This window comes from Caenorhabditis elegans, chromosome V, assembly GCF_000002985.6.
Source record: "Caenorhabditis elegans chromosome V".
Taxonomy (NCBI): Eukaryota; Metazoa; Nematoda; class Chromadorea; order Rhabditida; family Rhabditidae; genus Caenorhabditis; species Caenorhabditis elegans.
This window is the reverse complement of record NC_003283.11, coordinates 15,048,589-15,071,200: the sequence shown is the minus strand read 5'-3', so window position 1 is coordinate 15,071,200 and position 22,612 is coordinate 15,048,589. Positions and strand designations below refer to the sequence as shown.

Sequence of the window (22,612 nt, the reverse complement as noted above, 5' to 3'; positions counted from 1 at the left end):
CGAGAATCGGAGTGATTGATGTGCAAGAATGAAGGAAAAGTGCGGTGACATATTATTGTGTCCACTCCTCTCCGATCTAATCGGTTCGCCGCAAAAATAGATGAATTATTTGTTACGAAATCATTTTTCGTCTAGTTAATATAGGAATGGGGGATCGAAGTGAGATTGAGTTTTGGGTCCAACTTCAGAAGACGTTTCCAATGATTTATATCAGGGTTGGGCGGCAAACGATTTTTTTCAGCCAAATCGGCAAATGTCGAATTTGCCGGAAAAACGGCAACTGCCAAAAATGTTCGGCAAATTGTAGTTTTGCAAATTTTTTCTGAAACTTCAGAATTTCAATTTTAATCCGCAAATTTGTACGCATCCTATGAATGTTCCTAAATTTATTTTGAAAAGGGAGCAAATCCTATGAAAATATCTAGAAAAGACGGGAAAAAATTTCAAAAAGGCACAGTTTTAAGCGTTTCCGGCTTATAAAAAATCCCTATAAAAATTTCCGGCAAACCGGCTTTTCGCCGAATTTTTCGACAAAAAAAATTGCCGAACGGCAATTGTCGCTCTTGATTAATACAACTTTTAATTTAAACGAGGAAATTTTTTAAAAAAATTTTAAATAAAAAGCAGTTTCCAGAAGAGTAAGTGTAAAAGTGACAGAACTTTGGCTTACGCTTACATATTTTGGAAATGTGGAAACCCGAAACCTATTCGTGATACGTTCATTGACAATTAAATAGGTGTGGTTCATTAGAAAAGTAACATGATCAGAAAAAATACGATTATCTCTCCAAAGTCATTAAAAAACTGAGTTTTCGATGTCTAACAAGAAACATACAAATTTGAAGAAAAATGTTGCATCTGGGTCTAAAACTAATTTTATTAGCCCAATTATCTCAAGACATGCGCCCGAAAAAGTTTGACCCCTTGACAAAATTGAAAGTTTGTTTCAGTTTTATGATCGAAATAACTATAAGAAAATGATACGAGAACAGAAAACAGTTGAAAGCTTGCAAATTGCCGAAAAAATACGAGTTTTTTTCTCCAGAAGAATTTGGCCGAGAAAAAGAAGGCGAAACTTTTTTGTTTACGACATAACAATGAGTGATTTATGCCCTTTTTCTGGATGAAAGAAGTTGGTTGGACTATGCAGTCAACGATTATTAGACCTCAAAGGGCTCTTTTTTCTTTGGTTTTCGCACCTGCGAAGTGGTAGTGCTCAATTTTCGAGCAGGGAGAACTATAACAAACAATTTAGTGTATGTTGACTATACCGGCGACTCGACTGGTTAAACTCGTCAAAAGAACAAGGGAGAAATTTTTGGAAAAAAAAGGAAAAAAGAGAGAAATTTTGGCGAGTAACTAGTGCACTTTTCGAAGAGCCGGGCGGGAGAAGAGAGAAAAAGGAAACAAATTCAATTTTAGAGAAATTTGTAAATTTAGTATAAACACGAGTGGAATAGTAAGTAGTATTTACAAGAGGAAGCTAGAAAAAATCTTTAAAGCTTTAAAACAATTCTTTAAAAAAACAAATTTTTAGAGTACGCAAACACCGGCCGGCACGCAACAATGCAGACATTCGCTTACAGTACTCTTCTGGTTTTCCACTAAATTTTCAAGCTAATTTCAAGTATTTAATTGATTTTCAATGAAGTTTTACACAATTATTTTACAATTTTCGAATCAAAATATCATATCTAGGTAAAAATCTTTATTTTACAAAACAATGAAAATCCTAAACCGGCTTCGAAAGGCGATCCGCTTGTAGTTTCCTGGAAAAAAAACGTTTACAGATTAAGTTTAATGCTAAATAACCAGGATACGAACCTAATATAAACAATATTGGCCCCTATTAAAGCCATGACAGTTGCTGCTAAAACGACGAGCATTCGATTTTTCTGCTTTTCCCGGAGGTATTCATCTTCGGGATTTCTGAAAAATAAAGAATTTACTGAAAAATTGTTGCCAGCGAATTAGCTTTAATACCTAAAATGGGAATATACAACTTTTTTCGAATTCCTTTTTGCATCAGGTATCACATCAGCACTCCATTCAGCTCTTTGAATATTCCTCCTCTGAGTTGACATTTCTTGAGTTTTATGCGTCGCCTGGAAATTGGAAAAAATATATAATTCTCAAATCTTTTCTAATAAAATACCTCCATTAAAAAACCGCCTTCTCTACTAAACGCTAAATCGTATTCTTTTCGTTTTTCTTCATTTCTGAGAACATCATACGCCTCCTTCACAAGCATAAATTGTTCGGTTTCAGAAGAACCAGTAGCCCATCCAACTCGCGAATCACTTTTTGAAGATTTTCGAGACTGGTCTGGGTGAAGCTGGAAATGTTTTATTTTTTAAATTTAAATCAGCTTTCTGAAACCTGCTTGGTCTTTTTCAAAAATGCATCTCTAATTTCCTGTCTCGTGGCAGAAGCAGAAACTCCAATTATCTCGTAGTAGTTTTTTCTGATGATGTATGATGCGAATAATCGTTTTTGAATGAATTTTGCCATATACTATTAATGCTGAAATTACCAATGTTCAAAAATTTGTTCAAACCTGATCTGAAAAACGTATGCTGCGGTTTAGAACCATTTAGAATCTTCAAATAAGAATATAATTGTTTTTTTTTAATTCAGTTTTTATTGGATATTCTGTATTTTTAATACATTAAAGCATGCAATAAAAGGGAATCGAAAAAAACAAAAACACAAGAAGTTTTTAAAAATTACACAGGAACGCGACTAAAAATCCAAACCGTTGCCACTGGCCAGTCACAGGAGCTGAGATGGTTCATGAAAAAGGCATTGTTAAAATGAATGTAGAATGAAATAATTGTTGATAATGTTACAACTTCAAAGTAAGGGAAAACAAAGATTGAGAGAAGGATTTGAAGGAAAATTGAATTGAGCGAGGAGGTGGCTATCAGAAGAATTAACATTTTCAGTGGGGTTAAAACTAAATAATTCTGAAGTGTATAAAATACAAGTTGGCCAGTATTCATGAATATTATAAAACAACTGAAATAGACGAGTTCAGTGTCGAAAGTTAGAGATAAAGTGGTGGCAGAGAGGAAGATCGCAAGTAAATGTACTAGGAATACTGGAATTATGAGATGAAGCTTCGGTGGATGGGAAACACGTTCGACGCCAGAAATCAGGATTTTTGAAATTATAGGCAAAGGGACGCAGAGATAGAGGAAGATCTTGAATTGTTGGACAAACTCGCGAACTCCTGGTGTGATGAACAGCGTCATGTTTCCTGAAATAAAATTTTGAGTTTTGATAAATTTGAGCTGAAATTAAATTCAAAATGACCGAAGAAAGCTGAATATCAATAAGGGTTTTTTCAAAAAAAAAATTTTTAACGGCTTTTAATTTTCTCAATTTCCTGGGGTTGTGCTACGAAAAAGTTAATAAAATTGATTGAAAATTTTAGCTAAAAAGTAGTCTTTTTTGAGTTTTGAGCCGCCTTAAAATTATTTAGATTGTTAAAAATGTGGGCATTTTGGGTCAAATAAGGCAAAAGATTTTTGATTAATGTCATTAGAAATTAAAAAAAAATCTTACCGATAGCGTAAATCAAGAAAATTACAGATACAACTGCAAATATTTTTCTTGAATAAATCATTTTCTTCTTCGTATTTGTTGCTCCAACTGCCATTTTCAAGTTTCCTTCGTCGTCGGCGTCGTCCATCGAATCATCCTCTTCCATCGGTATTGATCTCATTCTGTCTGCCTACATTTTTAAATAAAAAATTCTTCAAATCATGGACAATATGTTAGTAGTATGTTAATAGTGAAATCCACACAAAAACAATTCGAATTAGTGGTTAATAAATCATGGTTTTGAGATAATTTTGCAATTTATCTAGCATATCACTGGCAAAATAAATACGATTATGAAAAAAGGAGTGGTGATGAGAAAGAGAGAGCACATCGGGAGAGAAGACAAGAGAATCGGTTGAAAAATTTACAGTAAAATGAAATCAATTCTCAATTTCAGAGGCTTCAGTCGAATCCTTTTTGTAAATGACATCGTAGTGGCCTGGACGATAGAGAAGTGTGATCTCCGGAGCAATTTGTTGATCGTCAGATGGAATGTCGTAATGCCAACCACCGTTCGGAGCAGCAGTACGGTCCATGTATTCGATGCGAACTCTTGTGCCGGCGGCTTTGATCAAAGAATTAATTGCCAGATGATCGGCATCTTTCCACATTGGCTCGATTTCCTGTTCGCAATATTGAGCCACTGTCATTCCCTCATCAATGAATGGAGCATATTCTTCTGAGTTTTGTTTCAAAAATGCTGAAGTTATGAGACGGAAGAACATGAGAATATAATTAGCAGAGCCATCATCATTCAAAATCGTGTAAACAGCTTCCTCGGTATGCACTCCACTGTGGATTTTCTCAAGGAATTCGATAAAGAAGTCACAGAAATCTGTGCAGGTCCAATCCGGAAATCCAAGTTCAACAAGTGTCCGAGTCCAATCCCTGCTACTCGCAATGAATTTTTCGAGTCTGGCTCGATCTTTCAGCATTATCTCAATAAGTCCAACGAGAATTGCACGATAGAAGCAGTTTCCGTCTCCACGAATGTAGCGGATCTCTCCATACACTTCACTAAGCTCAGTCGCTTTAGAAAGGAAGGCAGCCGATGTTTCGTTGTCGTATTCAGCACAAAGAATAGAGAATGGTGCTAAAGTGGCAACAAGTGGAACAGATTTTTGCTGGAAAATTAGAAGAATAATTTAAACGTTTCTATTGGAAAATAACAAACCTCATCTTCAATTGTCTTCAACTGTTGGTCCTGCAAAACTATTTCGTCATCAGTCACCACAGCCTCCGCAGCCTGACCGTTATCATCAGATTTTTGGGGTTCATTGGCCATAGTTCCTGTTACCTGTAAGAAAATGTTTAATTTTTAGAGAAGAAAAAAGCGTTTTATGCAAAAGAAAATGCAAAAGAACAACAATTTCGAGAATGCCAAAGTCGATAAATCAAAATAAAAAAGCGAGAGCTCAGATACGTAAGTTCACCATTACGACAAATTGCACCGAACTACGGTTTGCAAACCGTACTTTCTTTTCGTAAACAAACTGGAATTTGAGTAGGAAATGAGCAAAATCAAAAGGCTTTTTTCTATTTCTATTTTCAATTTACAGTAAAAATTGCGAAGAAATTTTTTCTGAAAAGTTTAAATAAAAATAATATCATTTTCATGAATTTTAGCGCACTTCGTTGTAGGACCAAGTTTAGAGAGTTCAATATGTTCCTTTAAAATTTACCACTGTAGTTTAGATTTTGTTTGCAAACAGAACCAGTCGAAGTTTTTGTTTCTCCTTACTTTTCTGTTTTCGTTCTCTCTTCTAGCTCATTTCAAAACTTTTAAAATTAAAATTAATGCAAAATTGCATTAAAATCGATTTTTAAAAAAAGAATTAAGCTTAAAAATAGTGAAAAAGCATAATTTTGCCCGATTTACATAAGCTGAAAAGTTTCCATTACTGAAATAACAGAAAAATATTCTGAAAGCCCAACAAAAGCTGCGCCAACTATGCAGTTGACGCGTCTCTAGTGTACCGGTGCACGCAAAACACGTCAACTCTCCACAAAGACCGGTCCTTGCGGCGGCGGTCGGCTCCCCATCATCTGGTTGGTTTGCGCGGCGCCACTCTCAGGGCCGGAATTTTGTGCTCTTCGTCTCAAGACGGTCTATTTGTTTCGCTTTTTCCTTCTCTATCAGTTGACTCGAAAGTTGGTGTGCCCGGTCGTCCTTTCCTTTTTTCTTTTTCCTCGTTAAAACCCACATAGACCCCCCACCAAATCATCTCAGGCGCCCTCCCGTGAAGAAGCTCCAGTCATTTCATGTGTCCATTGTTCTTAGGCGCTGACGCTGGTGCTGTTAGTCTGCGCAACAAGAAGAATGTGTTGGGTGGTAGTTGGCCACACGCACACAATTTGGGGAGAGGACAGCCGGGGGCAGACTCCCGAATCGATAATTTTCTCAAGGGCATCAACGGACACCCCCCAACGCTCTACCCCCACCCTCATCGTCACCAACATTTCCTTTTTTTTCTCGTCCTGCGCCCTTCTTTGTTCTGATTTTTTTTTTGGCGAAAAGTTTTTGTCTTTTTTTTGAAAACTTTATTCCTTGTCGATTCCTATTTTAAATATTTCCAAAAAAAAACTTGAAAATTGCTTTTTTTTTAATTTTGGCCAATTTCGAAAATAATTGCATAATTCTTCATTAAAAACGAAAGTTGATTATTTTGAATATATAGTTTTTTTTTCAAAAAAAAAACTATGATTCATCTAAATATATTTTTTCATTTCACTTTTTCTAAAACTATGAATCATTCATATTAGGATAAATATATATATATATAAACAATTAAGAATTAGTCTGTTTTAGGACTGATTTTTTAAAAATTCTTATGTTATTTAAATAAAAATATATAAATTCAACTAAAATCTCAAATTCGGCCAATTTGTCCCATTCCTAGCGGCCGGAATTAATATTTATCCAATTACTGTCTCGTTTAGAGGATTTCTAAAGTTTTTACATTATTTTTCTGTTAGTTTGTACACCTATTGACTGAAAATGTGCCTAAATTATCAAAAAATTAGATATAAACGACCGAAATTTGCAAAACAAAGGAGCTTTAATACATAAATATTGATTTTTCGACCGTTGTGGCTCTGAGAGGTTGGCAAATTTGAACATTTCAGCTAAAGATAGCTGCCCAAAAAATTTGCTACTCCACTTTAGAATCAATTTCAGCCTGAAAACTTTTCAAATCCGAGGTTTTAATTTCAGTTTTCCTATTACTTTTCAACATCAAATTGCCGAGAATGTTATAGCAATAATGAAATGAAAAAAGGAAGACGAACGAACGAGAAACAACAAAAAAACTTTCACAATTTCCATTTCATTCATACCATCATCATCATCTCTTCAAACTTCCGTTTCATTCTTTCCCATTTTTTCCGGTTATTGTTGTCTGTGTGTGTGTGGTGATGTAATAGTTCTACTACAATAATTCGTTCTTCTTCTTTTCTCACTTTTCCCACCACATTCACAATCACACCTAATCCAATTTATTGATTTTCAGCAAAAAACTCTCAATGAGGGAGTTCAAAGTGGTCGTTCTGGGTAGTGGAGGTGTCGGAAAATCGGCGTTGACGGTGCAATTTGTCAGTAGCACATTCATCGAGAAGTATGATCCGACGATTGAGGACTTTTATCGCAAGGAAATTGAAGTGAGAGCGATTCATTTTATTTTAAATTTAAAAAAAAAAAAAGAAAATTCGGTTGAAATCATGGCGCTTGAAATTTTCAGAATGGTTTAAAGTTTCTAAAAATTCATTAAAACATTATATTAAGCTTTGAAATTGAAAGATTTTAGAACTCCCATTACTTGCTCCCTGAGAAAAAGAATTTTACAGTTTTTTCCTACAATATTTGATTTTGTAGCATTTTTACTACTTCTTCATGTATTTAAAGCTATAAAAGTTCTTGTTTATAGGATTTTTGGGGATTCTATGTGTTTTTCGGCGAAAGTCTAAAAATTATCGGTTTCAGTAGTTTTTAATCAAAAAATCATCAGTTTTCTTGTAAAAAACTGGAAAAAAGAGAAAATCTGTTGAATACCGAACGAATTTGCAAAAAAAGTCAAAAATCGAGCATTTTAACGAAAAACTGTAAACTCCTTCTCCTCGGGGAGTACACGAGCGATCGTAGCTTCAAAATTGCTTTAGAATTTTAATTTTCCCAAAACTCCCTTTTAAATGTTAGAAACTAGTAAAAAATAGTGCAAAAGCGTTTTAAAAATCTAAATTTGGAGAAATTCGCCGAAAAATTGCCGAAACTAGTCATATATATTCTAAAATCCAAGAAAAAGGAAAATTAGACTGAATATTCGTAAAATCTGGTAAATTCGAGCCAAATAATCTGGAAATTAATAGAAACCGAGTAATAAGTTCAAAAAAACAATTAATTTGGGTAATTTTAAGCAAAATAAATTTAAAAAACTACGGAAAACAGAAAAATTAGAATGAAAACAATCAATTTCCAGGTGGACGGTCAACCATCAGTACTGGAAATTCTGGACACTGCAGGAACGGAACAATTTTCTTCGATGCGGGATCTTTATATCAAAAATGGACAGGTAAATCTTGAATTTTAATTAATTATCTAAAAATTATTTTTAATTTATTTTCAGGGCTTCGTTGTTGTCTACTCGATCACCAGTCAACAGACGTTTCATGATATTCGAAATATGAAAGAGCAAATTGTCAGGGTTAAGGTTGGCTTTTAACTTTAAAAATGTATTGAAAAATTGTGAATTCACTAAAATCAATTTCTTCAGGGATCCGAAAATGTGCCGATTTTGTTAGTTGGAAACAAATGCGATCTTTCACATCAGAGACAAGTACGATCAGAGGAAGGATTGGCGTTGGGTGAGACTTTTTTAATTTGAAAAATCAAATTTAAATTTTAAAAAAATATACGAAAAACTGATATTTTGAAAAGAAAAATAGCCGCAGAACCTCTTACACAGCTTTGTGTCGATTTACGCAGCTCGTGTACTCCTCGAGGAAAAGGCTTTTACAGTTTTTGGCGAAAATTCTTGAATTTACGCTATTTACGGCAATTTGTCAATCTATTTTTCATTCATTGTGTTTCAGGTGAAAATAAACATATTTTTCTGCAATTTTTAATTGCAAACACAACGATTTTCGCCTGAACCACTGCCAAAAAGAGTTAGATTCAATGTATTTGGATCGGAGAACTGCAAAAAAAAACAAAAATTTTGCTAGTTTTTCAACAAGGAATACAATTATTTTCACTCTAAACAATGTGAAGCTCTCCTCCTCGGGGAGTACAGCTTCGTAAATCATTGCATGGCCATGGTCAAAAAATATTTTGTTAATCGGAAAACGAAAGCTTTCGATTTCCAGAAAATTCAAAACACAAAGTTTTTAACATTTTATCAAATTTTGTTTGGGAAAAAAGTTTATTTTAATAATACAATTTACTTCTAAAAAGAAAGAAATTTTAAAGTCATTTTCTGGAAAAATCGATTTTTTTTCAAAATAGAAAGTGATACAATTTTCAAATAAAACATTATTCAAATAATTAATTTTGAAATTTCAGCCGAAAGTTGGTCATGTCCATTCACTGAATGTTCCGCAAAAAACAATCAAAATGTGAATGTCACATTTGCGGAAATCGTACGAGAAATGAATTATGTGCAGAATAAATCAAGACAAAGCAAATCATGTTGCTCTCTGATGTGACCCGAAGCTTCATCCCCCATCCCAAACATCCCATCCCATCCATTCTCCCTGTTTTATGATCTTTTACCCCTCCATATACCCCATTCAATCGATTCGTTGGGATTCACAAAATTGCTCATTTTATATCCATATTTGCACATGTAAATCGTCCACGGTCGTGTCACTTTCTATTTAAACCTGCGAGAAATTCGATGGCGAAAATTCGAATTTCAATCAATTTGTAGATTTTTTACGGGCTCACATTTTCTCTTTTTTTCCCCCATTTTTTTGTCAATTTTTGATTGATTTGCATGACTTTCCTTCTTTTTTTTCCACCCAACCCCTTTCCATACAATTTTCGTGTGCTATGAACATGATGAACTTGCTCCAATTTTTTCCCGATTTATTTCACTAAAAAAAAACAACCTACTGATGTTTTACAACGAATTCAAAAGCCAAAAATGGCACAAAAACTTAAATTAAATTTTTTGGAATTAGAAAATTAAAAAGTAGGAAATTGCAGGAACGACGATGGAGATGAGAATCGAGAAGCTCGTTGGACTGGAATTACAGTAATCTCCATTGCAAGTGTAGCATTGTCCGGTTCCACCTTGGGCTTGGCATTGCGTCTGGAAATTAATTTTTGCACGAAAAAATATATAAATTTATTTTTACTTACCATAAGCTGAGTACAGGCGACCAGGGCATTTCCAGGATCATTACATCCTTTAGTGGTCTGACGGACTGAAAATTCAGATTTTACAGATAATTTCCAGGCTTAAAACTCACATTTCTTCGGATTGTTCACTTTACAGTCGAACTTCATGCAGGTGTAGATGTTTCCCGGGCAGACTTGAGTGAACGCATTGAGAATACTATTTTGGACGAAGCATGTTGTGGATTCTGAAAAAAAGTCAATGTTCCAAAGCTCCAAGGTCTCGCCACGAAAGAAATATTTGCAAATCGTGAAAGGTACGCGCCTTTAAGCGGTACAGTAACGACTTTTTTTTTCAGATTTTTCGGTTTATTTTCAACTTAGTTTTCAAATAAACATTTTTGAACCCTGGAAAAACTGTACCTCTTAAAGGCGCACACCAAGCCCCTTAGATCAGATCTCGACACTACCCATTATTAAATTTGCAAAAGTGTTTGCGCCTTTGAAGAGTACGGTAGTTTCTAACTTTTCTCAGAACAGTTTTCTCCTGTTTTCTAAAAATTGTTTCATTCTCAAGTAATTTCACTTGTGTAATTATCATTTTTTGATACTTAAAAAACGGAAGAAAAAACTATAGCAACTAAATAAAGAAAACCCGGAAACAATCTGAATACTACAGTACTCCTTAAAGGTGCACACTCGTTTGAAGAATAGTAAGCTAATAGATTTTGTCTTAAAAAAGTCGTTTCGAGACCCGGTACAGTACTCTTGGAGGCAACACGTTCAAAATTTCGCCAGTCCTGTTATAAATCTAGATTCAATTCTCACCTGTCTCTGAAATCCAGAGTACCAGAATCGAGATTGCGAGTAGAAGTTTCATGGTTTCGTATTCGTATCGTATTGCGAATATAAAACGAAAAAGCACAGAAAAAATAGCTTTGTGAATGAATGAATGAGTGAAGGCCCGAGCGGCGGCGGGAGGGTCCGATAGATGTTGTTTCAAACGGTTTCCAATGGTTTCCAGCACGCGGTGCGCTCAAGTTTCTAGGAGACAAAGTCAAAGCACTTAAAGCTTTACGGCATAAATTTTGTGTATATGTGTGCTTTTGTGACCACTTTCTTCCCATTTCTATGTATAAATGTATTACGAAAGGTGCGTCCTGGGGGAGGCAGGGAGAAAATAAGAAAGATGGGATGAATAGAATGGAAAAGCATCTGTGTCTGTGAGTTTGTGAGTACTGAAACAATAGATTCCATTTTTGTGATTTGTTATGAAAAATTGAGGAGATTTTTGGAAGAGATCTTTTGCATAGATCACGGGCACAAATGTTATTGATGTTTTTTGAAACTTGAAATGACAATTTTGAACTGATAATTTCAGACAATTTTCATTTTATTCCAGGCATTTTTATTTAAATAAAATTATTTCGCTATTAATAGCTATTTAAAATAAACATGTTCAAACATCACTTTCAGGTGCATTGAGTGCAGCGTTGCGTCATGGTGTTTACGGAGCGAGCGCGCGAAACCTTGCTGTTTGAATGAGAAATGCGCGAATTTGGGCCGAATTTTTCTATTTTCCCCGCTCTTCTCCGTGCTTTCTAGTTTCTATTCGTTTATTTTTTAATTTTAAGTTTCTTTTGTTAAAAACATCTTATTTTCAGAAAAAATGGACGGACAAGCTGATGGAATGTTCATTGATCGTGCCGAGGATGCTCGAAAACAAGAAATCACGGAGCAGTATCTCAACTTTTTGGACAATCAAGCCGACACTTTTCACTATCGTCAGAAAATTGTGAAAATGATGAATGATGGAGAAAGTCGTTTGGTGATGAATCTCGATGAAATCAGGGAAATTCTACCAGAAAGAGCTGAAGGGTAATTAATAAAAAATAAAGAATTCCCGAGTATTAAAGTTTTCAGGCTATTGACCCAAAGCGTTCTTGAGATGAATTGCTTACAATCTGCACTTCAAATGGCTATTAATCGTAGTGATGTTCAAGCTGTTGTCAAAACGTGAGTAGCTTTTAAAAGCCGTTTTTGTTTTTAAACAATTTGTATTTTCAGTGGATTCCACGTCGGCTTTGAAGGAACTTTCGGAGAGCGCCACGTCAATCCACGTACTCTCAAATCATCATATCTTGGAAACCTTGTCTGCTGTGAGGGAATCGTCACAAAGTGTTCAACTGTTCGTCAAAAACTTCTCACTTCTGTCCACTATTGTCCAGCAACAAATAAAGTGCTCGAGAAGAAATTTGCCGATTTCACTATGCTCGACACTGCAGTCACCAATAACAACTATCCAACAGAAGATGAAAATAAGAATCCTCTTGAAACAGAATTCGGACATTCAGTTTACAAGGATCATCAAACGTTCACAATTCAAGAGCTTCCAGAATCCGCACCAGCCGGTCAACTTCCTCGGGCCGTCGATTGTGTTGCTGATCTTGATTTGGCAGATCGCGTCAAGCCTGGAGATCGTGTCCGCATCATTGGAGTCTTCCGTGTTCTGCCGAATAAGCAGAATGGAGTTTCGTCTGGATCCTTCCGTTCGATCATCATCATTAATCATATTCAAATGCTTTCAAAGGAGGTTATTCCAAACTTTGAGCCACAAGATGTTAAAGATGTTCGTAAAATTTCAAAGTCAAGAAACCCATTTGAGCTGCTCGCTCGGTCACTTGCTCCATCAATTTGCGGCCACGAAGAGACAAAGAAAGCGTTGCTCTGTTTGTTGCTAGGTGGAATGGAAAAGATTCTGAACAATGGTTCTCGTTTGAGGGGAGATATCAATGTTCTTCTCATCGGAGATCCATCTGTTGCCAAGTCTCAACTGCTTCGATATGTTCTTCGTATGGCCCCAAGAGCTATCACCACAACTGGACGTGGATCTTCGGGTGTTGGACTTACTGCTGCTGTTACTACTGATCCTGATTCGGGAGAACGTCGTCTTGAAGCTGGAGCAATGGTTCTCGCCGATCGTGGTGTCGTTTGTATTGATGAATTTGACAAGATGTCTGATATTGATAGAACTGCAATCCACGAAGTTATGGAACAGGGACGTGTCACAATTTCGAAGGCTGGAATCCACGCGAAGCTGAATGCTCGTTGCTCGGTTCTGGCTGCAGCAAATCCGGTGTACGGACGATACAATCCATTCAAATCTCCAATGGAAAACATCGGAATGCAAGATTCACTCCTCTCGCGTTTCGATTTGATCTTTGTACTTCTTGATGAGCATGATGCGGACAAGGACGCTAATGTCGCTGAACATGTGCTCAAGCTTCACACTTACAGAACCCAAGGTGAAGCCGATGGAACTGTTCTTCCGATGGGTGGAGGTGTTGAGACGATCAGTACAATCAATATGGAGACTAAGAAGGCGAGCAGCTCGATCTATGAGGAAAATACCCAATGGGCTGGTATTCAAGAGTGAGTTTCTTTTATAAAAAAACAATATAAATTAATTAATTTCTCTATTTCAGCACGAAAATCCTGACAATGGACTTCATGAGAAAGTACATCCATTTGGCAAGATCAGTTCAACCAAAACTCACCGATGAAGCTACTGAGTACATTTCTGAAGTATATGCCGATATTCGTTCATTTGATATCACCAAAACTGATCAAGAACGAACAATGCCTGTCACCGCTCGTCAACTCGAAACATTGATTCGTTTGTCAACTGCTATCGCGAAGGCAAGATTCTCGAAAAAAGTCGAACGAGAGGATACTGAGAAAGCTTACAATCTGCTCCACTTTGCCTGTTTCAAGGAGAAGCCAAAGGCTCGTCAAGAGTATGAGAAGAAGAAGCGAGCTCCACGAATTGATGGTGACGATGATGAGGATCAGAGCGATAACGAGGACATGGCAACATCGGAAGAGCCTCAATCTAGCTCCGTTCCGACTGCAGCCACCCCGCGTCGTGGAGTCAGAAGGCGTGCTGAAGATGATGATAGCCAGGATTCTATGATGGATACTACCATTGGAGAAAGTCAGCCAACTGCTAAGAAAGCACGTACTGGACCGGCTGCCATCGGAGTTGATCGTTATAAGGAGCTTCGGAAGTACGTCAGAAAGGCGTTCGACGACATTGGAAGCACCGACGATATGGTTGAACTTCAAATTATCACAGACAGTAAGCAAATGTTTCATTAAAAATGTTTATTACAAAAATGTTTTCAGGTGTTCAAACTCAAGCCGGATCACACAAGTTCACTGAGGATGAGCTGAAGGCTGGATACGAACAATTGGAAAACGATAACGCTGCAATGATTGCCGAAGATAAGATCACTCTCATCTAATTTCCTGCTGGAAGCTGGAACATAAGCCCCGTTTTCTTTTCGATCTCTCAATCAAATCATTATTTTATCCTTTTTTTCACCTGATTATCATTCCTATTTCATTTTAACTAGGGTCTCCTAATCCACTCACATTGATTTTACATTGCCTATTGTACTATGTTGTCTCTCTCTTTTCTCTTTATTCCTCCCCCTATTATATCTCTTTATCAATCGCGTAACCGGATAAAAGAAGTACTCTTGGTCATTGATTCTTTGTGGAGACTGTCTGAACGCCGGTCGACATGCGAGCCTTCTTTCCACGTTTCGCTGCCTTCTCCTGTCGATACTGAATTCCGGTACATCCGAGTCGATGGTCACCAACCAACGGAATGGTGTTCGCTTGAACCGCTTTGCAACGATTTGTGTCAGGGAATTCCATTGGCTTCAATTCGATTCTCACATGAATTTCCTGGAAAACAATTATTTGGAAAGGAATGAGAAAGTGGAAACATACCTCATTTTTCTTGAACAAAACTACATTCGTCTCTCGGATATTTCGAGTTTTTATTCCTTTCAGCGCCTCCAAAATTTTTTGCTCAATTGTTGGAATTTCATTCCAATTAACACGAATTTCAATCGATTGTTGAACGGAAGAAGACGTCATTTTTTAGATTCGAAGATATAGGAAATACATTTTTTTGGAACGATTTATTAGCTTTTTTTATTTTGAAATGTTTTTCAGCGTGAACAAAAAAATATAGAAACCCGCTTAATAAATATGAGAAATTAATTATTTTCGAATTAATTTAACAGTTTGCATTTGTCCTGTGCAGTTGTGTGACACGGAACGGAGAAGAGCTCGCCGGGACAATCCAATCAACTTCACAAATCACCTGATTTCGTGATTCGATCAATTTATCGATATCATACACGGAATTCCGATCGAAAACGTTTAAATCGTTTCCATTTGGGAAGAGGGCGCCGGCGATTGCAATTGTTCCCATTAAATCCACGTTTCGAATTATTACGGTTATTGAGTTTGGAGTGGGTCCGGGTGTCGACTGAATTAGAGAATTCGGAGAGCATAATTCCAGAATTGAATGCTGAAAATGTTATTGTTAAATCGTAAAACATTTAATTCGGAAAGCAATGGGTCTCGCCACGATTTTCGAAATTTTGCTATTTGCAAAAAAGGCCTTTAAGAAGTACAGCAACCAGTTTCTCCATTTTCTTGTTAACTTTTTTGTTGAAAACCTATAGAAACGAAAAATACATGTTTTTATATACTTGAATACAGTTGTGACGTAATTTTTCTACACTTTTTAATTTTCCGACATTACTTGAATAACCCCATTACAGTAGTCCTTTGAATACGCACACCTCTTTTCGTGAATTCTGTTTGAAAATACATCATTCGTGGCCAGATTTAAATATACTATTTTGAGAATTTTCCCGCAAAAATAAAAAAAAAAGCTTGCAGATTCATTGGCCGGAAAATTATAACTACAAAAAAACCAAATCCTATTCCATTTTTGCAATCATAACACGATGCCCGGTCTCGCCACGACAAATTTTTGTTCCATGTGAAGAGGTGTGCGCCTTTAAATATTACAGTAATTTTACATGTTTTCTGTTCGAAGCTGCATTGCCCTTTAAAGGCGCACACCTTTATGCATCTAACAAAAATTTGTCGTGGCGAGACCAGGTACCGTATTTTTAAAGCAAATTTTCACAACTGGCCGAGAAAATGAAGAAAAAAAACTCGGTCATCAATCAAATTCCCACCTTTTCAAATCGTTTCATAAAAACGATATTATCCTTGTACATTGTGGCGTCGGCCATTATGAACTGTGAAAATGGGAATAAATTCAAATTTCCTGAGAACTGAGGCTGTGATGACGTCACCACTACAAATTTTATTTTCTTTGCTGGAGCACCATATGATGCCAAATCTGAAAACATTATTAAATGAGCCGAATGGAAATAGTGAAACAAACTTTTTGAGATTTGTTTTTTCTGAGACGGCAGCCCGGTATCTACCACAAAAACGCATGCACCATCCCGAACGAGAACAGAATTTGTATGAAGTTTCAGAGAGTTTGAGTAGTTTCCACGGCTTAACGACGGGATTGTGAGCATTTGAAGAACAACGTTGGATTTCTGGAAAAAAAAAACCGAAATGTATCAGATTTTACGCGCAAAAAAATTCTTAGAAACCCATACTTTCACCGGTTGCCGTTTTCTCGTAGTTGTAACCGTCGTGGTCGTGGTCTTCGGAGTCGTTAGAATTACTTGATTTTTGAAAGCAGCATCACTTTCTAGTTGTTCTAAATTTCCAGATTTAAGACAATTCTTCTACCACAGCTAACCTTTCGAACTCCTGATATAGACACTATAGTCGTAATGTGATTGCCTTGGATAAAAGTTCCAGTTCTCTGGATATGATTGCTTATTCTGATTACCAACCAACCTAACCAGCAGTTCAGGTGTTCCACAACACACATAATCTTGACTTCCATCCGGTTGGCAGAAGCTCATTTGACCTCCAGTTTGGAGAATGCAGGGGTCCGGGTGTCCCTGGAAAAGTTTAAAATTGCGCGTACGGTGGAGCTGTTGGGGGTACGGTAGCTAGCGTGATTCGGAGATTATTCTCGGATATACACTGTACTGGTACGGTTGGGTACGGTAGCAGCGTAAAAGAAAATATTCTAGAACTGATCCATGGCTGTGTGGCAACCAGAAATCGCCAAACGCTAACATGTCCGGTAACCAGCAACAATCGGTCACCGAAATTTTAGAGTTTCAATTAAATTAACGTTTTGAACAACTTTTTTTGGAGTATTATTTTGAAAAAAATGTATACATTTAGGTGAAATGTTTTTTTTTCCATATGATAAAATGTTTGCATATTTCAAATTTTCTGAATGTGTTTTTTAGGAGGACAAAAATAAATGGTATATACCATTTATTTTTGTCCTCCTAAAAAACATCGGCAGCTGATAATCTTCGAGTATTGATTTCCAGAAATTGTGACAATTTTTTACAGAAATCCGAAAAAAAAATTACCGGCAAAGTAGGCACACATCTCATCAGCTGAAGGGTATCCTTATGCCTCAATTGAGTTAATCCTTTGTCGCAGCATTCGACAAAAAACGATGAGATTGAAAGTAATATGTAGAAGGTTATGTAGAAGTTATATAGAAGATTTCGTCGCATCTGAAACAATTACGTATTGATTTTTGAAAATGTTCTAAGAAATTAATGATGCTTAGATGAATGTGTACAAAATTAAAAAATATTTGATTACTTCGAAAACTGCTTTTAACTTTTTTGAAAACTCAAAAATAGCTCCAAAACGGCTAAAAAATGTAATTCGCTGAAAGATTTCCGCTGACAAGTGTCAAGAAATTTTATGGTAATTTCCAAAATTCATAAAAATAATTAAAACATTTTCAAGTTAAGCAAAGATTTTTCTACATTCCTATATTATTTTTTTAATTGAAACACTCTAGAGTCATGCCGAAATATGCAGTTTTGTACATTTCCCTAATAGGATTTCCGCCCACCTCATATCTCGGTTTTGAAGATATCAAAAATGTTTAATTGAAAATTATAGGAAAATAGATGAAAATTCTTTTGTCTGTGGACAATATTTCGATAAACCCAAAAACAACCGAGATATGAGGTGGCAAAGTTGAACAACAATTATTCTTTTTTTTTCAAAATTTCAGAGAATCGGGTAAAAAAGCAAAATCTCAGTTAAAAAATGCCAAGAGTAAGGAAACAGCAGGAAGTGATAATGTGGGAGAAATAACAAAAAAAAAGTGTGATAAAATGATAATTGAAGTGTCCTCCAGGACGGTTGCGCGGCGGGAGCCCACCGCGCGCGATCCTCACCGGAAGTGTTGAGGATGACCAAACAAACTCTGATTTCGATACATATATACACAGCGAAATCTGGATAAATCCGAGACAACGAAAAATGGACTATGAGAATGGAGTGGGAGAGGGAGGAGAACAATGGTTTGAACAAATCGGTGAATTGAATTGAGGCCAGAGTTTTCGAATTGAAAATTGAAAGGAATAGAGGAGAGATGCTGGGGAACTATTCCACTAAAACTAAATCTTTAGAACCAATATTACCTCGTCTTAATTGTTTTTCAAATATTATAACAGTTTCAAACTGTAAAACTACAAAGCTTACCGCTGTTGTGTTTACCTACACGTTCTAGAGAGTATCAATTTTTCGAAAAAGGAGTGCACTCAAAACTGCTATACATTCTTAGAAATCCAAAAATCCTCGGAAAATTTAGTGTAACAGTTACTACAATATATGAAAATGTTTAATGTCTGAGTGTTCCCTGAAACTTTTAATTTTCCACTGCAAACATATTGTGACACATTTTGAAATAGGCAAGCATGCTCTTATCAGTGATTTCATTTTTTTTTTCCGAATTACACTCATTTTAGTTTTTATTGAATAATATTACAATTTCCCTAATAAAATGTCAACATCAATTGATGAACTGTAAGTACTGTTTTCCAAATTCTAATTTTCCAAAACTCCAAAAAACTTAGGTCAAAAACCGCTTCACCATCTTTCTCCGAGTTGCCAATTGAACTGGTAGGTGAAGTTTTGAACAAGTTGGATCCAATTGACAGGTAAGATTCTTGCGTTGTTAAGCTTTTTCTGTCTTAAAAGTGTAATAGCACCGGTAGGAAATGGTAAAATACAACTCGTTTGGTGCCAAAATGATTGAATTTTTTTTACAGTCAAAAAGTGACTTGATCTTTTTCGAGAAAAAAATCATACAAAACTTAGAAATTTTTTTTTGGAATTTTTTACTCTGATATTTGACCATTGTGGTGCGACAGGCATGTTTTAAAACAATTTCCCCACTGGTCCCCCTCCACATTTAAATGTTTTTACTCAAACAAAAATTCACCGAATAATTGTGCCTGTTTTCAAAATTTCAGCAAGGTGTACGCTTAAATACTCAAAGTTTTTCCAGACTTATTGCCTGGAAAGTTTCGTCCAAATTTCAAAAGATCCTTATGGTCATGGAACCTGGTTTCAAAGAAATCAAAGTCGATTTCATTGAAAGAAATGTGCACCTAATTCTCGATGGCAATGTTTTACAGTACAAACCCACAAAAACTGGATGCATTGTCAAACGAAATAATCATTTTTCTTCACTAAAAAATCATGATTATATCGAAACTGCCATCAGAGATCTCAGGCTAATTTTCAAACGCCCGAAGCTCGAACTGCACTTATTTAGTGTAATCATAGAAATTCTTTATAAAAAGGAAGAACGAGATCGTCTATATATGTTTTTAACGGAGCTTATGAGAAGAGTGGAACCAATCAATACAAAAACAATAAGCTTTACTCGTATGCATTGTGAAGAAATGAAATCCATTTTGTCATTGTTGAATGCAAACAATATTGAGAAAATTGAGTTGAATTTTCATCATGGAATACTTTTGGAAAATTATCTTGCACAGTTGGAACAGTGGAAAAATGCCAAAGAATTGTGTGCCAGTGCTGTTTTTGCAGGCTTTTACACCTCAATTGAGAACTTATTCAATTTTCGAAAATTTGAAATCAATCTGGAGACTTTTACTGTAGCGGATGCTGTTAAAATTAAAAATGTAAGTTTATTCATATAACAAGTAGTCTAAAACTTGTTTCAGATCCTTCTTAATTCTGCCAACTTCAACTACTGCAAAATCGAATATTCTATGCAATTTGTGGCACATCGATTCGAAGTTGCAAGGCTTTTTCAACCAAGCAACACAAATGGAAATTTGGATTATTTTGCTTACAAATGCTCTGGAGGGAATTATATCATATTCCTTGATGATTACCATCTTGAGATTCAAAGAGAAAATGATGAAAGCTAGAAATCAAATTTGTTGAAAAATTTTTTATTTGTTGCTTTTGTAGAATAAAAAAAAATAGGTGAAGAGTAGTCTAGATTTGGAAACAAAAATTATGAACTTAACAGCAAATAAGCTTCCGTCGTGTTTTTCTATAATATTTTAATTATATAAGAAACAGTTTTTTAATAAAAACAATCAAGCGCATTGTATATCCACTGAAAAAACTTTGTTGTAGGACCCGGATTTTTTGGTTTCTAGAGTTTTGAGGGACAAAAGGCGTTATGTTCAAGTTTTTACAAAAACTCTTAGGCTGGGTTTTTGAACAAAATAGAACTTTTTCAAGTAAACAATACTTAGCTCTATATTCAAATAACGAGATCAACTTTCATAAAAATAAAGTTCAAACTCAAAAGTCAAAGACTCGCATGAAAAATGGAACGGTAGTCATACTCTGGCTATCATGTCCGTGCGGCGCACACAAACTTTTTCCGCCTCTTACACCGTATTCATCACCTCCTTTGAAGATGATCTTTGCCGTAGTGGTGTCTCACAGGATCTCGCAACGTAAACTGATATCTTATGAGGGAAGAACAAATAAGTGTAGAGAGGGGCAAAAGACATACAGTAGCTAGATCTGGACATGAAGAAAATGAGCATTGTGTAAAGAGCATGGTTTAAGAAAAAGTGAAACGCGTAAAAACTTGAAGATGACGGTTTGACGATGGTTCGAAATGTGAACATTCAAGAAGTTCACAATTCCATTGTATGCAAAACGTGTTGAAATTTGATTTTTTTTAAATTATAAATGTGAAGTTTTCATCGAAAACTTCCTCTTTCGAATAAAATTAAAAAAAAAAGAATTATTGAAAAAGTGATAGAACTGATGAGTAGTGATATACGCCAGCTCTTCCCAACTAACGAAAATTTTCATTATTTGTCATTTTTTAAGATTAGAAATTTTGTAATATTTTCGTTTTGACGCCGATTCCAAAAGGTCATTATAAAGTATCTAGAGACACAACCTTTGCTCTAAACAGCAATACCAAGCGCCCCAGTCCTCCGCACCTGATCTCTGCAAGTGGTACGACAGATCCACAAGCAAATCGGGAGGGGCCATCCAATCTCGGAGTACCTGTCACCCGGAACGGTTAAAAGCTAGCCTCCGGCCCAAAACAAGGCGAATCGACGCCAGAATTGCGACTTTCAACTGCAGGTCTGTCTCCTCCAACGACAGGCTTGCAGAACTGCTCGAAGAGACGAAGAGAATCAAGTTCGATATTATCGGACTCTCTGAAACAAAAAGAGCAACGGAAAAGCATGCAATTGGCGCCGACGGGGTCGAGATCTTTCTAGGATCTCGAAACCCAAATTCTGTTTCAGGAGGGGTCGGCTTCATCGTCACAAGCACCTCCTCCCCCGAATCACTGAAGTAGTTTTCTCCAAAGTAACATCCATTTCAACATTAATTTGGCGAAACTAGATCAAGTGAAAAGGAGAAAACCCCCGAAAAGAGTTTTGGATAAAGCTACAGCTCTGGCTGTCAGCGCAACAATTACTGCCCCTGCTCATGGAGATATTGATGAGGACTACAAGATCCTTGTCGACTCTCTCAAAACAGCCCAGGATCAATCAGTAATTCAACCATCCATCCACTCCGCCAACCGACTCTCGGAGGAAACTCGACAAATGCTCTTCAAAAGACGTCTTATGGACAGATCAGACCCAAATTTTAAGTAACTATCTATAAAATGTAGGGAAGCAGTCGAGAGAGACCATGAGAACTTTGCCAGTGCCCGCCTGCTAAAAAAAACTGAGTGACAACTGGGTGACAACTGAGTGATTTTTTTGAATCCTTATACTAGAAGGCCGAAGTAGCTAATAATTGAATGCTTTTATACACTCACGGTTCACTATAAGTCACGCATATAAAACTTACAAAAAATCGTAAATTGACAAAATAAGTCAATAGTAAATTATTTGCCGACCTAATATTACATTTCAAAATGTTGGCAAGTAACATCTCGGGTATTACACTCTCGTGGGAATCTCCAAAATGTTTCCATAGTTACTCACTCCATTACACTTTCAAAAAATCATAAACTGAACCAACTCTTCTCTCTCCACTTGCTCACACGCATGAATGTTTAGTTTTCAGAAGAAAGGTCAGGTCACTTGCCATCCAGATACGGTGGATTTTTAACAGCTCGCGCGTCCGTATGCTAGTCTTACATCTATCGATTCGTATATGCATATTTTTGTGTTAATTAGTTTTGTCAGGTTTTTCAAAACTGACTCTTGTGACAATTAGTTTCTGTTTCCATAGTTACTCACTCGTTAAACTTTCCAGAAATCATAACCCATAAAATATGACAAGTTATGTTAATTTTCTCTGTGGGTCTCGTCCTGATATCTAGCAGATTTCATCATTTGAAGCAATTAAAAATCTAAAATTTCTGATTTGATTAACACTTATTTTTCTTGAGCCAGAACTCAAAAACGGGATTTT

At 36.1% G+C, this 22,612-nt stretch overlaps 10 protein-coding genes and 2 non-coding genes across 14 annotated transcripts; 4 read left to right on the top strand and 8 right to left on the bottom strand.

Annotated features, from left to right (window-relative positions):
- Positions 1 to 1,698: 1,698 nt before the first annotated feature.
- Positions 1,699 to 2,523, bottom strand: dnj-3 (J domain-containing protein). The gene is made up of 5 exons (NM_074310.5): positions 2,380 to 2,523; positions 2,156 to 2,335; positions 1,984 to 2,105; positions 1,825 to 1,929; positions 1,699 to 1,769 (listed from the first exon to the last, which is right to left on the bottom strand). Exons 1-5 carry the CDS (start codon positions 2,509 to 2,511, stop codon positions 1,733 to 1,735), a joined length of 576 nt encoding a protein of 191 aa, NP_506711.1. The 5' UTR covers positions 2,512 to 2,523; the 3' UTR covers positions 1,699 to 1,732.
- A 104-nt stretch (positions 2,524 to 2,627) lies between these two features.
- On the bottom strand, positions 2,628 to 3,736 carry C25D7.10 (TPT domain-containing protein). The gene is made up of 2 exons (NM_001383462.2): positions 3,568 to 3,736; positions 2,628 to 3,259 (listed from the first exon to the last, which is right to left on the bottom strand). The coding sequence occupies exons 1-2, from the start codon at positions 3,725 to 3,727 to the stop codon at positions 2,727 to 2,729; spliced, it is 693 nt and encodes a 230-aa protein (NP_001369992.1). The 5' UTR covers positions 3,728 to 3,736; the 3' UTR covers positions 2,628 to 2,726.
- Positions 3,737 to 3,848: 112 nt separating this feature from the next.
- On the bottom strand, positions 3,849 to 4,903 carry otub-1 (Ubiquitin thioesterase otubain-like). The gene is made up of 2 exons (NM_001383461.2): positions 4,781 to 4,903; positions 3,849 to 4,730 (listed from the first exon to the last, which is right to left on the bottom strand). Exons 1-2 carry the CDS (start codon positions 4,889 to 4,891, stop codon positions 3,987 to 3,989), a joined length of 855 nt encoding a protein of 284 aa, NP_001369991.1. The 5' UTR covers positions 4,892 to 4,903; the 3' UTR covers positions 3,849 to 3,986.
- A 764-nt stretch (positions 4,904 to 5,667) lies between these two features.
- On the bottom strand, positions 5,668 to 5,851 carry C25D7.17. Its single transcript, NR_070023.1, has one exon. It is a non-coding gene; the product is annotated as an Unclassified non-coding RNA C25D7.17 (non-coding RNA).
- C25D7.18 lies at positions 5,831 to 6,038 on the top strand. Its single transcript, NR_070022.1, has one exon. It is a non-coding gene; the product is annotated as an Unclassified non-coding RNA C25D7.18 (non-coding RNA).
- On the bottom strand, positions 5,884 to 6,066 carry C25D7.9 (Transcriptional regulator; the record flags this gene model as incomplete). Its single annotated transcript, NM_074307.1, has 1 exon — positions 5,884 to 6,066. The coding sequence occupies one exon, from the start codon at positions 6,064 to 6,066 to the stop codon at positions 5,884 to 5,886; it is 183 nt and encodes a 60-aa protein (NP_506708.1).
- Positions 6,067 to 7,113: 1,047 nt separating this feature from the next.
- Positions 7,114 to 9,713, top strand: rap-2 (small monomeric GTPase). Its single transcript, NM_074306.3, has 5 exons — positions 7,114 to 7,263; positions 8,079 to 8,171; positions 8,226 to 8,309; positions 8,373 to 8,463; positions 9,161 to 9,713. The coding sequence occupies exons 1-5, from the start codon at positions 7,129 to 7,131 to the stop codon at positions 9,301 to 9,303; spliced, it is 546 nt and encodes a 181-aa protein (NP_506707.2). The 5' UTR covers positions 7,114 to 7,128; the 3' UTR covers positions 9,304 to 9,713.
- On the bottom strand, positions 9,669 to 11,393 carry nssp-71 (neuronal small secreted protein; the record flags this gene model as incomplete). Of its 2 annotated transcripts, NM_001269714.2 has the most annotated exons (4): positions 9,669 to 9,911; positions 9,962 to 10,026; positions 10,072 to 10,185; positions 10,766 to 11,393. In NM_001269714.2, the coding sequence occupies 4 exons, from the start codon at positions 10,815 to 10,817 to the stop codon at positions 9,777 to 9,779; spliced, it is 366 nt and encodes a 121-aa protein (NP_001256643.1). The 2 variants fall into 2 exon arrangements, with proteins under 2 accessions (NP_001256643.1, NP_001256644.1); NM_001269715.3 differs by lacking the exon at positions 10,766 to 11,393 and having other exon boundaries at positions 9,777 to 9,911; positions 10,072 to 10,108.
- Positions 11,394 to 11,601: 208 nt separating this feature from the next.
- On the top strand, positions 11,602 to 14,482 carry mcm-3 (DNA replication licensing factor MCM3). Its single transcript, NM_074305.7, has 5 exons — positions 11,602 to 11,815; positions 11,861 to 11,953; positions 12,005 to 13,369; positions 13,423 to 14,075; positions 14,123 to 14,482. Exons 1-5 carry the CDS (start codon positions 11,607 to 11,609, stop codon positions 14,239 to 14,241), a joined length of 2,439 nt encoding a protein of 812 aa, NP_506706.1. The 5' UTR covers positions 11,602 to 11,606; the 3' UTR covers positions 14,242 to 14,482.
- C25D7.16 (40S ribosomal protein S20) lies at positions 14,410 to 15,028 on the bottom strand. Its single transcript, NM_001129386.4, has 2 exons — positions 14,735 to 15,028; positions 14,410 to 14,689 (listed from the first exon to the last, which is right to left on the bottom strand). Exons 1-2 carry the CDS (start codon positions 14,882 to 14,884, stop codon positions 14,483 to 14,485), a joined length of 357 nt encoding a protein of 118 aa, NP_001122858.1. The 5' UTR covers positions 14,885 to 15,028; the 3' UTR covers positions 14,410 to 14,482.
- Positions 14,910 to 17,436, bottom strand: C25D7.5 (Metallo-beta-lactamase domain-containing protein; the record flags this gene model as incomplete). The annotated part of the gene is made up of 6 exons (NM_074304.5): positions 14,910 to 15,323; positions 16,006 to 16,172; positions 16,218 to 16,380; positions 16,444 to 16,547; positions 16,590 to 16,797; positions 17,287 to 17,436. The coding sequence occupies 6 exons, from the start codon at positions 17,434 to 17,436 to the stop codon at positions 15,027 to 15,029; spliced, it is 1,089 nt and encodes a 362-aa protein (NP_506705.2). The 3' UTR covers positions 14,910 to 15,026.
- A 1,234-nt stretch (positions 17,437 to 18,670) lies between these two features.
- Positions 18,671 to 20,314, top strand: fbxa-82 (the record flags this gene model as incomplete). Of its 2 annotated transcripts, NM_074303.5 has the most annotated exons (4): positions 18,671 to 18,748; positions 18,799 to 18,882; positions 19,233 to 19,875; positions 19,918 to 20,314. In NM_074303.5, the coding sequence occupies 4 exons, from the start codon at positions 18,726 to 18,728 to the stop codon at positions 20,125 to 20,127; spliced, it is 960 nt and encodes a 319-aa protein (NP_506704.2). The 2 variants fall into 2 exon arrangements, with proteins under 2 accessions (NP_506704.2, NP_001129881.1); NM_001136409.4 differs by lacking the exons at positions 18,671 to 18,748; positions 18,799 to 18,882 and having other exon boundaries at positions 19,276 to 19,875; positions 19,918 to 20,127.
- Between the last annotated feature and the right edge of the window lie 2,298 nt (positions 20,315 to 22,612).

Excerpts from the sequence above, each read along its gene's own strand:
- otub-1 (NM_001383461.2), bottom strand. The coding sequence starts at position 4,891 with ATGGCCAATGAACCCCAAAAATCTGATGATAACGGTCAGGCTGCGGAG. Across the intron at positions 4,731-4,780 it reads TGAAGACAATTGAAGATGAG|CAAAAATCTGTTCCACTTGT; the intron begins GTTTGTTATTTT and ends CTAATTTTCCAG.
- mcm-3 (NM_074305.7), top strand. The coding sequence starts at position 11,607 with ATGGACGGACAAGCTGATGGAATGTTCATTGATCGTGCCGAGGATGCT. Across the intron at positions 11,816-11,860 it reads CTACCAGAAAGAGCTGAAGG|GCTATTGACCCAAAGCGTTC; the intron begins GTAATTAATAAA and ends TAAAGTTTTCAG. Across the intron at positions 13,370-13,422 it reads CAATGGGCTGGTATTCAAGA|CACGAAAATCCTGACAATGG; the intron begins GTGAGTTTCTTT and ends TCTCTATTTCAG.
- rap-2 (NM_074306.3), top strand. The coding sequence starts at position 7,129 with ATGAGGGAGTTCAAAGTGGTCGTTCTGGGTAGTGGAGGTGTCGGAAAA. Across the intron at positions 8,172-8,225 it reads TTTATATCAAAAATGGACAG|GGCTTCGTTGTTGTCTACTC; the intron begins GTAAATCTTGAA and ends ATTTATTTTCAG. Across the intron at positions 8,310-8,372 it reads AGCAAATTGTCAGGGTTAAG|GGATCCGAAAATGTGCCGAT; the intron begins GTTGGCTTTTAA and ends CAATTTCTTCAG.
- C25D7.16 (NM_001129386.4), bottom strand. The coding sequence starts at position 14,884 with ATGACGTCTTCTTCCGTTCAACAATCGATTGAAATTCGTGTTAATTGG. Across the intron at positions 14,690-14,734 it reads TTTTGTTCAAGAAAAATGAG|GAAATTCATGTGAGAATCGA; the intron begins GTATGTTTCCAC and ends ATTGTTTTCCAG.
- C25D7.10 (NM_001383462.2), bottom strand. The coding sequence starts at position 3,727 with ATGAGATCAATACCGATGGAAGAGGATGATTCGATGGACGACGCCGAC. Across the intron at positions 3,260-3,567 it reads TTTCTTGATTTACGCTATCG|GAAACATGACGCTGTTCATC; the intron begins GTAAGATTTTTT and ends ATTTTATTTCAG.
- dnj-3 (NM_074310.5), bottom strand. The coding sequence starts at position 2,511 with ATGGCAAAATTCATTCAAAAACGATTATTCGCATCATACATCATCAGA. Across the intron at positions 2,106-2,155 it reads AAGGCGGTTTTTTAATGGAG|GCGACGCATAAAACTCAAGA; the intron begins GTATTTTATTAG and ends TCCAATTTCCAG. Across the intron at positions 1,770-1,824 it reads GCCAATATTGTTTATATTAG|GAAACTACAAGCGGATCGCC; the intron begins GTTCGTATCCTG and ends TTTTTTTTCCAG.